The 12,104-nt window shown below is 37.6% G+C and overlaps 1 protein-coding gene and 1 pseudogene across 1 annotated transcript in view; both read left to right on the forward strand.

Annotated features, from left to right (window-relative positions):
* Positions 1–5,794: 5,794 nt before the first annotated feature.
* Positions 5,795–12,104, forward strand: part of SLC9C2 (solute carrier family 9 member C2 (putative)) — a 99,548-nt gene continuing 93,238 nt past the window's right edge. The window contains 3 exon segments of the mRNA XM_032160961.2: positions 5,795–5,936; positions 7,369–7,469; positions 9,573–9,701. Coding sequence (XP_032016852.2) covers positions 5,810–5,936; positions 7,369–7,469; positions 9,573–9,701 — 357 coding nt within the window. The 5' untranslated portion in view covers positions 5,795–5,809.
* LOC116473222 (large ribosomal subunit protein eL21-like) lies at positions 10,038–10,545 on the forward strand (annotated as a pseudogene).

Raw genomic sequence — 12,104 nt, forward strand, 5'->3', positions numbered from 1 at the left:
GGTTTGTCTTTCTGTGTGAATTGTAAGCTTTTTGAGGGTAGGGATTTTGTTTTGTTCTTTTTTTATACCTAAAAAGTCCATAAAATAGTAAGTTAGTAAATAACTGAATGAATTATCTTTTAGTAATACCTTATACATAGAACTCATTACCTCTTCATTAATTTGTAGAGCTTGTGCACCTTTATAAAAATGACTCCCAACACTTACCTCCATATCTTGCCCCATTTTAACTCCTACTCCTCTAGCAGATAAGCCACACATATATCCAACATTGTAACTCTACGCCTAATTTCTCCTCTGACCTTCTATTTTCTAAGCCTTCACCTTGAATGTCACTTTACTTTCTGGCATGTGAACCAAGTGATTACCAACAGATTCCTGGATCTCATGTCAAAGATTCCTTTGATGTGAGAATCTGAACATTTATTTATATCAATAGATTTACAATTTTAGTCCATTTTGAGAGTTATAGTATCTCTTGTTACATATTGTTGCATTGAATTATAGATATATTCATAGGAGACTTTAAATGCCCTTAGGCTTTGAGTTTGAGCTGTTACATAGATAGCTGCATGGCTTTTTCTGAAATCCACAAAGTAATTACTATTCAAAGTGCATACTAATAAATCAATGAAGCTGCCATATTATTTGGGAAGTAGTCAATCAAAGGCTAAATTCAATGTTATGATAACTTTTAGGCAGTAGTTCTTTAGACTTCTGTATTTAATTGAACAGAAAAAATGTAAAAAAAAAAGGGGAGGAGATTGATAGGACATCATGAATAAAACAACTACTATCTACTGTCACTATCATTTAACAAAAGACATTTTAACACCAGAAAAGGGAAGAGATCCAGTGTAGGGCTCTACCCTTTAAGTTAAATAAATTGTTTTATTATAGATCTTTATGTTGTATTTATTTTTCTTATTTTGTCACATATGATGGAACTTTTGTCATGAATCAGAACTGGCCTGTGGTCCAGCCTTTGAGAACTACTGCTCTGGACTAAGTAGATTGCTATTTAGATTAACATGATGCCCCCAGATTGTAAAGGACTGACAGTTGCCCCCCCATGTTCAATCTAATATGTGGTAGATTGTATTTTCCAGGATGGCCACATCTCCCTTCCCACGTGCTCTTCTTACAATATGGTCATGACATTCCTCGCATAGAGAGATGTGTCTCTGTTCTTTCCTCTTGAATCTGGGCAGGCTCATCACTACAGTGGAAGTGATTCTATGTGATTTCTGAGGCTAGATCATAAAAGGTGATGAGGCCTCTGCCTAACTAGGGGAAATGCTTTCTCTTGAGATGCTCACTCTTGACCAGCCTATAGAGAGAGCCACAGGGAGGAACTGAGGCCCCAGCCCACAGCCTTGGTTGAGCTCCAGCCTGCAGTCATCCCCAACTTGCCAGCCATATGAATGAGCCATCTTTGAAGCAGATCCTCCAGTCAAGCCAGCCCAGCTGATGCTGTATGGAGTGGAGACAAGCCTTCTGTGCTGAGCCATGCAAAAAATTGCAGATTTGTGAACGAAATAAATGATTGTTATTGTTTTAAGCTACTCAGTTTTGTGTTTGTTACTTAACAATATATAATTCACAAATTGTATAACTTGGAAGTGAGAAATTGACATAACAAAACCTAAAATACGTGGCATTGTCTTTGGGACTAGATGGTAGAGGACAGAAAGGCTTGGAGGAAGGTGTGAGTGAAAGCTACAGGCCTTCACGTACAATATTAGCAGAAGCCCTAGGGCCTTCTAGGAGGCTATTGGTGAGTTTATAGTAAAGAGAGGAAAATGTTATTGGAAGCTGGAGAAACCCTTGTTAGGAGATGGTGGGTAAGTTTGGCCACATTTTGTCTAAGGAACGAACTCGATGACCCTGCTAAGGATATTTCCAGACTGAGTGTGGCTTCTACTAAATGAGAGGAGAGAGAGAAACTGAGAAGGAACATTTCAGCTTTCAAATAAATTTTAGGATTTAGAAGATATAGAAAAGAGCCAGTGCTCACTGGCTTTGAAAATAAAATTGCTTTTCAATCCTATCCTTTCTAGATGGCAAAAAGTTCTCCACCTAAGGAATGGTTTCTGGGAAAAGATAAAATCCATGGTGGAATTATAAAGTCATTTGTTAAGAATTCAGAAATATCTAAGGTAGTGCCTCATAGAACCTTTCAGACTTTAGGTGGGCTTTCTCCATGCAGCTGGGAAGGTGGCCTCCAGCTGCTCTGAGGGGTCATCATCACAACTATACCTAAGTGGAGAGAGAACAGCTGTCTCCCAATAATGAAACCTCCCTACCTAGGGAACCATCTAATTGGTGTTGTCTGAGTCCATGCCCACTCCTGAACCAATTATAATGTTAGGAGGATGGGAAACTGACTAACCCCCCTATGTTTTGTGTCTGTCTCAATTAAATAGTATTGTCTCTTTTCAGAAGATGGAGTTGGGAGAAAACACTGGGCAGCCTCTCAGCACTGAACTCCCCAAACTGACCAGAATCTGCTTCAGCTGGATTTATTAAAAATGGTGAAATATAACTTTATTTATTTATTTTTTTTAAAAAAAGCTCCATGAGAAAGGATAAAAAATTTGATCACCTCTATATTTTAGTTATGTGTTTTCTTTAGCTTTCAGAACTATGTGTAAGCTAACTGACTTTATGGATTTCCTCCAAGTTTTCCTGAAGTATGAGGATTTTTCTAAAGGCCATGGGGAATCTGAACTTCGAAACTTAAATTCAACCTACAGAAGTCTTAGCTGCGGGCTTAGGTGAACCGAGTGAGCCTGAGGGGACAGCAGTAGGATAGGAACTAGGCAGAACCTGGAAGGGCATTACTCAAACTGAGTACTGCTGAGATCAGTTTGACTAAGGAGAGAGTCAAACTTAATTTTGAGAGGAATCAAGGTGACAGCCAGTATAGATAAGGTGAAGATCAGAATGGGAGGGTAGTGAACTTGGTAATGAGGTGAGTTAAGTAAAGGCAAAAGAGGGAAGAGTAAGGAATGGGTCTCTTAGGAGAGGGCCTGTGAATAAGACAATTATTTTTTAACATAGTCCTTGGCATTATAGTAGGGATAAGCTCAGTGGCTTAAAAGAACCACATCAGTTTGTACAAAAAAGGAAGTCATAAAGAATATTTTAGGAGCTAGTATGTGGGCACCAATGTTGCTTGTCACAGTCATAGAGCTGTTGATTAGAATTGTGTTTAGTCTGAAGTAGGAATTGAGACTCACTTGCCAGAGGTTTCTTGATATATAGTGAAGGTGTAATCTTACTGCTGTGATGTTCTCCTTGGTGCCCTTAGGAAGATGATGTGCAGCAACCTTGATGAGTGTGGTATAGGAATGAGAGAGTATAATTTGTCACAAAACAACTCTTCCTTGAAAGTAACCCACCAATTGATGATTATTGTTCATTTGTTTAATATTTATACTGTATTTGTTTTTAGTAATTATATTTGAGGCAAGAAGTATATAAGTTAGGCATCATGGAATTTGGGATGCATTTGTCCTCCCATGAAGAATGGGTAACATTGTTTCTTCAAATTAAGGACTGGAAACCAATGATGGATAGGAGTTAGGAAAATGGGAGTGAGAAACATTGAAAAGGAAGGAGAGGTAGAAAAATAAAATGAAACAGTATGGCTGAAAAAGAATTAGAGAGGAGACAAGACTGTTTTGAAGAGGGTTAGGGCTGAGCTAGATGGTGTTGGCATAAGAAACATAGAGTAAATATTAAAAATATAGAAGGAGATTCTGTCTACATTAATATCTTTGACCATTTCAGCTATTATGTTGTTTTAGGACAATCAAAGATGGGAGAGACTGAACAGAGTGAGTTCAGGAAAGGTCTTTATTAAAAGGTGATCACCTGGCTCAGTAGGACTAGCGTCCAGGAAAGTCTGAGCCCTGGATAAAGAAAGCAGCCACCTTTTAAGCAGTCAGTGGCCAGGAGCTACATGATGCAGGAAGCATACTCACAGAAGTGAGAACAAAGGCAGTTGATCGGTCTTTTACATTTATCTATACTACATGTTCCACATCCCTGGGAAACCATGTTTCTGTTTTAACCTTGTAAGGTGAAACAGGAACTCCCTGAGCCTCAAGGAATGTGAAACTAGCAAGTACAGATAAAGCTTGCTGAGCACAGAAGGAAAAACAGGCTGTTAGTATTCTTCTCTAACTTAGACTACGGGGGAGCTACACTACACTTAGCTTTTGAAGGGAAAAGTAAAAAATTGTTGGTTGTCTTTGATTATACTTGTAAAACTCATGAATTCATTCTACAATGTCAGCAAAAAAAAAAAAAAAAAATCAGTTAAAACAGTTGTGGGTACCTACATAACTTGAGTGTTAAAAAATGAAAGCTTCCCCAGAACTAGATCACTTGGCTTCTTCTGGATTGGGGGTGGGGATAATGTAGGCAGCCAATCAGAATGAAAGCAGGCTGGCAAGAAACCAATGAGAAGTAGGCATGGAAATGGATTTTGGTGTGATATCAGTTGGTAGTACTGTCCCTGGCAAACAGACGCATAACTGTGCATTGTTTTTTGGGAATTTGAGAGCCTTCATCTCAATTTCAACTTTAAAGCAGCTTAATCTTTAAAGAACATATCGCTGATCTGGGTAATTTGTAGAACTTAATTTGAGGGTCATTACACATGAGGATAGCAGGAGTTGAAGATGCCAGGGACCTGAAGGGCTACTGGCGGGACAGGTGAAGTGATTTGAAGATGTAGCATTTTGAATCTCTTTCTGGCCCATCCTCTGCTTCACACCAGAATCACTGTGACCTGTAGACCTGCAAAACAAAGGACCAAAGATAAGCCTTAAATATTATTGGAGATACTTGAGGAACCTCTAGGATTTTTAGATTAAGGCTAGCTGCAAGGAAAAATAAAACAGAACAAATCTTTCTCAGGACCACTGCATAGATTTGCACAGGTTACATCCTACACAGAGCACCAGCTGAGGTAGGATACTGGGGCTGAAATCCAGCCTGGTAGTCACATGCCAAGCCATGTGCCTTGTTGACAGGCTTCATTGCTCTGAGGAAGGGGGCCTTTTTCTAATTCACTCAAAGGCATCGTATGATCAAACCTCAACCTTGGTCTTTTCCTTTATTTTTAGGTTATTCACCCTTATCCTCACTCCCAACCTTAACTGGTGTGACTCAACTTTGACTTTGTTTTCCATTTGCCATCTTTTATTGGAAGGGTGCTGAGAGAAGAAAAAGATATATTAGGGCTGGAGTGGTAAAATGGAATTCCAGAATGATTTATACCCACAGAGAAGGGGGAGCATAACATTTATCCTTGCTTCTTCCCCCTCAAATAGTTCAGCCCATCAAATATTTTTGGACAGCCTATCTGGTGCCACATACTATGTGCACAGCCTTAAGGAAAGTTCGGGCCCTGGCCTTTGAGAAACTCACTGTCCAATGGGGAAAGCAAGCACATTACTATATCATTACAATGGTAAGTGCACCTATCAATGCACCCCCTCTCCCATATACATGTAACAGTACAGGGAGTAAACACTAACACTGCTGTTAGTGTTCCTATAAAATGATCTTGTAGCAAGAGGTAGGACAAGAGGTATTAATGTGTGCCCTGTGACAAGAAGAGACATATCAGATCTGAGTGTGGCACAATCTTAGGTAGAAAGGGTATGGATAAATTGGGTCTTGCTAGGTCTCATGTTCTTTTTGCATGCTATACAGGTTAGCGTGCAGAAGTGAAAGTGTCAATAATAACCAAACCACTCCATCAAGTTAGGTCTGGGGAAAAGCAGCAGCAAAAATGAGTTCTTACTTCTGGGCACAAAATGAAAGTAACAGACCTGATTTACTCTGCGGGCAGCCAGCTGACTACCTTGTTGAAGAGAAACATTTCACAGCGCTTGTATGTTTCATTGTTGTTTTGGGAGGTAGGTGGTTGTTTTTGAAACTCATCTTTTCCTCTGCCCTGTGAACCTTTTGTCAATGCAGAAAGCCATCACAACTACATAACATCAAAAGAAGGGGCCCATTGAAACGATAAGACATGAGTCAATCTTGCTTCATTTAATTATAAGTAGTGTCTATTCTGTATTCCTGTGTTCAGTAACATTTGCTGAGCATGGTAGTGTGGTAGACATGTAAGAAGAATAACTTAACTTCAAGAAGCCCTCTCATGGGAGAGATTGGCAAACACATAATTACTATGCAATGTGTTAAGTATAACTATAAAGGTGTGGTCAAGATTCTCTGCTCACAAGGAGGAGGAAGAGCTGTATACTGCCTGCCTGGCCAGACCTAACCTGACAAAAATATCTGAGATGAGGGGAGGACAATGGGAGCAAACACACAAATAGAGCCCAGGCATACAATTCATGATTTACATAACTGATGTCATTCATTTTGTCCATTTTATTATGGCTTTTGGTGTGATCTCTCTTCAGGGAAGATAAATAACCCATCCCAACCCCAAGAAGAAAATTAGGAAAGGCTTCACAAATAAGGACCTCTTAAACAGTGATTAAGAATTCAACAGGTATAGAGAATGATATTCATACAGATCAAGTAACATATACAACACACAGATGCTTTAGTCCACAATTCAACACTAGGGATTAGGAAAAAGGAAAAATAGCTGCTTTAAAATCCTTTCTGGAACTAGGAATACTATACAGAAACAAATATGTATAAACTCCTTCAATTTAACCCATTGTATCAAGGAGTGAAATTGCTTTCTTTGGGAATCTTTAATATACTCACTAATGACCTTGGTCCCTTTTGATATCACAAGGTGCTGATGACCATGGACTAGCTCTATATCCTTTATAGAGACAAATGCTCCAGTAGTAAAGAGCATTGCAGAAAGAGTGTAAAAAACATATCTGTATCTGGTCTTACCTGTAAGAAGTACAGATGCTCCTTGATTATCAGGTTGTGTCCTAATAAACCCATCATAAGTTAAAAATATTGTAAGTTGAAATGCATTTAATACAATTAACCTACTGAACATCATAACTGAGCCTAGCCTACCTTAAAAGCTTTCATAACACTTACATTCACCTACAGTCAGGGAAAATCATCTAACACAAAGTCTATTTTATAATAAAGTGTTGACTATCTCATGTAATTTTGTAAATATTGTACTAAACGTGAAAAACAGAATAGTTATATGAGTACTCAAAGTACAGTTTCTACCAAATGTGTATCACTTTTGCACCATCCCAAAGTAAGTCAAGCCACATCGTTAAATATTAATTGAATACAGAAGGTCTCGACTTACTTTGGGATGGTGCAAAAGTGATACACATTTGGTAGAAACTGTACTTCGAGTACTCATACAACTATTCTGTTTTTCACATTTAGGGCTTTTGAAGATGTGTTTAAAGAATTCTGAAGTCATTGTTTTGACGATTCTTTCTCTATCAGGATTTGTGATAGGACAGATGGCCTACAGTTCTGTTGAGGTACTGTATGTACAATAAATTAGAGAATAAATTAAAGGAAAAAATGCCAAAAATAAAGTCCACTCCCATCTCATCCCTAAATGCATGGAATGTTTTTTCTTATGGGAACAGCTACTCAAAAAATTATATCTGGTATTAAAAAATTTGGAAAATAAAAACCACACAGTAAAGGACACATCAATTAGGGAAACTTCAAAAAAGCAGTAATAAGAGGAAAATGTGGCCAGGTGCGGCAGCTGACACTTGTTATCCCAGCACTTTGGGAGGCTGAGGTGGGTGGATCACTTGAGGCCAGGAGTTTGAGACCAGCCTGGCCAACATGGCGAAATCCCATCTCTACTAAAAATACAAAAATTAGCTAGAAGGGGTGGCCCATGCCTGTAATCCTAGTGACTTAGGAGGCTGAGGCATGAGAATCTCTTGAACGGAGGAGACGGAGGTTGCAGTGAGCTGACATCATACCACTACACTCCAGCCTGGGCATCAGAGCAAGACTGTCAAAAAGAAAAAGAAAAAAAAACAAGGAAAAAACAAGGAAAGAAAGCAAGGAAAGACTATCCTGGCTAACACGGTGAAACCCTGTCTCTACTAAAAAATACAAAAAATTAGCCAGGTGTGGTGGTGGGCGCCTGTAGTCCCAGCTACTCGGGAGGCTGAGGCAGGAGAATGGCGTGAACCCAGGAGACGGAGCTTGCAGTGAGCCAAGATCGCACCACTGCACTCCGGCCTGGGCGACAGAGCAAGACTCCGTCTCAAAAAAAAAAAAAAAGCAAGGAAAATGTGTTTGCGTTCTTGGGCTCATCATCTGCTTCTGGAGTCTTGCTCTGGCTTCCTTCCCCTGCACATATGGCTTCTTCCCTGCTGTTGCCTTATAAAAGGTCTGCTTATAGGCTGAGGCAGGAGAATGGCGTGAACCCGGGAGGCGGAGCTTGCAGTGAGCTGAGATCTCGCCACTGCACTCCAGCCTGGGTGACAGAGTGAGACTCTGTCTCAAAAAACAAAAAAAAAAGGGCCTGCTTATAAAAGACCTGCTTATAAAAGGCAGCAGTTATGTTCATCATGAGGCATGGTCACTGCCAGATTCAATGTAAAACATGCTTCATAGTTTCATGTAATATATACCGTAGATACAAGAAAACATTCATTCATTTATTAACCTGGTATTAACTTCTGATTTCAACTGCATAGCAGTGTGATCGATAATAATTTGCCTCCACTCATTCCTTTATTTTTTAAAAATGGAGATAGTGCTTGTACCCATCTAGGATTGTAAACGCTTCTTCCTAATTTTCTGAAATACCACCCCACTACTAGCTGACATCTTCAGAGTGTTTACTAAGTGCCAGGCTCTCTTTTAAGTGCTTTGTATTTATTAATTTATTAGCTTATTAACCCTTGAGTTAATTTATTCACTCTCACAGCAACCCATTGAAAGCAGATACTCTATTTCCATTTTACAGATGAGCAAACTGAGGTATAGGGAGGTGAAGTAATGAAAGTTAAACTATTGATTGGGAGAAAATAAACTTTTTAGGAGGGAATATTTATAGCACTTCAATCATTATTGTTGTATTTTCCATTAATCTGTGTACAACCTTCATGATTTATGTCTTATGTATACAATCTACTATTTGCTATGAATTATTTTTCTCTACTGACTCACTTAAAGATTTAAAAATCCTAAGCCAATGTTTGTGAAACAAGTACCTGTTTAAGATTCTTTCCCTCATCTAAAGCAAATTGAAATAAACATCTAACAGTCAAATTAAAAAATACTTACCTGTGAATCACCAAAAATATTTTCTGATATCACCAATAGTAGGGATACCACTTTTGGAAATACTGATTGCACACCACAAGCAGTGTTTGTGTAGCCCAAAACCAATAAATTCTCTGGTGAATAGAGGTCTATATAGGTAACCTATCTGGATGGCTAGATAAGAAATCTACCACAGGACCCTTAGGACTGCCCTTGTAGATACTCTCTCATTAGCTGTAAACTGAAAGATTCTAAAATTTATATTGATTGACATAGCATCAACCTAATTTCTAATACTTGGAAATGGTAGCAAACTAATTTCTTGTTTGCCTTTGTTACTTTAGGTGCACCAAATTGTCTACCCTCTTCTAAGAACATCAAGTTTTTCACTTTATTCTTACTTTTCACCTTTAATTATATTTATGGTTGCTTTGGATGTAGAATTTTATGCACTCAAGAAAATATTTTGGCAGGTAAGAACACATTTAAAACAAAGTACGATCAATTCTTGCTTATGCATGTTGATAGAGAATATGGCTGCTGATATAGATGATTAATAATTCACAAAATCTCATATTTGATTTGTTTTGCCCTCTACATTCTATAGAGCTACTAACTAAAAAGAATTGAAGGGAGAGGAAGGGATTTAGTATTTGCTGAGTGACCATTGTGACTAGGCATTCTCAGTGTAAATATCAGAGTAAGTATCATTTCCATTTTGCATATGAGCAAACTGAAGCTTAGAGGTCACAAACAAGGATAATAAATGTCGCCTTTCGGCCGGAACCGCCATCTTCCAGTAATTCACCAAAATGACAAACACAAAGGGAAAGAGGAGAGGCACCTGATATATGTTCTCTAGGCCTTTTAGAAAACATGGAGTTGTTCCTTTGGCCACGTATATGCGAATCTGTAAGAAAGGTGATATTGTAGACATCAAGGGAATGGGTACTGTTCAAAAAGGAATGCCCCACAAGTGTTACCATGGCAGAACTGGAAGAGTCTACAATATTACCCAGCATGCTGTTGGCATTGTTGTAAACAAACAAGTTAAGGGCAAGATTCTTGCCAAGAGAATTAATGTGCGTATTGAGCACATTAAGCACTCTAAGAGCCGAGATAGCTTCCTGAAACGCGTGAAGGAAAATCATCAGAAAAAGAAAGAAGCCAAAGAGAAAGGTACCTGGGTTCAACTAAAGCGCCAGCCTGCTCCACCCAGAGAAGCACACTTTGTGAGAAACAATGGGAAGGAGCCTGAGCTGCTGGAACCTATTCCCTATGAATTCATGGCATAATAGGTGTTAAAAAAAATAAATAAATAAAGGACCTCTGGGCTGTAAAAAAAAAAAAAAAAAAAAAGGATAATAAATGTCAGAATCTGGATTCTAGTCCCACATCTGACTTAATCTCAACTGTTTCTGTAGATTTGCCCATTTTCCCTGCAAAGATTGTTACTTGTGATTTCTCTCTTTTTTTCTTAATCATGCCTGTTGTACTGTTTTATTTCTTTTTTCAGAGAACATTTTATTTTGGTTTTATTCTGTTCTTTCTAACATCTTGAATTAATATTTGATTCATTTTTAGCTTTTTTTGTTTTCTGTGTGCATTTCAGGTTTTAAATTTTCTTTTTAGTGGTATGCCACATGTTTCGGTTTTTAGTGTACTCATCACCATCCAGTTCTACATTTTCTTATACTTTTTGACCCATTAATTATTTACAAATTGTTTTGAATTTTCCAAATATGGTGTTTTATTATTATTTCTCTTATCACACTGTGATCAGAGAATGTGTTTGATATATCAATTCTTTGATTTGGGAAGATTTGCTTTGTAGGCTTGTACATGTTTTTTTAAAATGTTGTGCTATAAAAATGTATGTTCTCTAATTATTGAGCATAGGGGTCTAAATTTGTTCAGTAGATTGTTTTATTATGAAGTTCAATCTTCTATGTTTTTCCCAATATTATTTTTCAGTTCAATTTAACAAGTTTCCACTATCACTGTGGATTTATCAATTTCTCCTTGCAATTATGTCAGTTTTTACTTTATACAAATAGAGGTTGTTATTGTCTACAAGTATTGCTATTTTTCCCAGTTAATTTTTTTCTTATGATTTAGTTACCTTTTATCCCAAATAATGCTTTTTGCCTTAAATCAATTTTATCTGTAAAACTGACTATAGTTACATCAGCTTTATTTTGGTATTTGCCTGCTACAATTTTTCCATCCTTTCGTTTTCAACATTTTGGTATCTTTTTAACAGTATACAGTTGGATTTTTTTTTTATTTTATACAGGTTGATAATTTCTGCTTCTTTTAAAAAACTAGTCCATTAGTATTTATTGTAATTAAAAATAGATTTAGAAGAGAAAAGATTTGAACAGATTTGAGACACCAAGGAAGATATATGGATGGAATAAAAGCACTTGGAAAGACGCTCAACATCCTAAGTCATTAGAGAAATACATACTAAAACCACAATGAGATACCACTATGTACCTATTGGAATAGCAACAACAAACCTGTTAATGCCAAGTGCTGGTGAAGGTATGAAGGCAATGAACCTTGCATACATTGTTGGTGAGAATGCAAAATGGTACAACCACTTTGGGAAACAGTTTGGGAGTTTCTTATAAAGTTCAATATATACTTGCCACATGACTCACCAATCTCACTCCTATGTATTTACCCAAGAGACATGAAAACTTATGTTTACAAAACCTCTATATGAATCTGTATAGCAGCTTTATTTATAATCTCAAATGTCTGGAAACAAACATTCTTCAACTGGTGAATGAATAAACAAATTGTGGAACATCTTACAGTGAAATACTACTCAGCAATAAAAAAGGAATGGAGTATCGATAGGCACAACA

The sequence above is a fragment of the Hylobates moloch genome, unplaced genomic scaffold (genome assembly GCF_009828535.3).
Source record: "Hylobates moloch isolate HMO894 unplaced genomic scaffold, HMol_V3 SCAFFOLD_8, whole genome shotgun sequence".
In the NCBI taxonomy this organism is placed as follows: Eukaryota; Metazoa; Chordata; class Mammalia; order Primates; family Hylobatidae; genus Hylobates; species Hylobates moloch.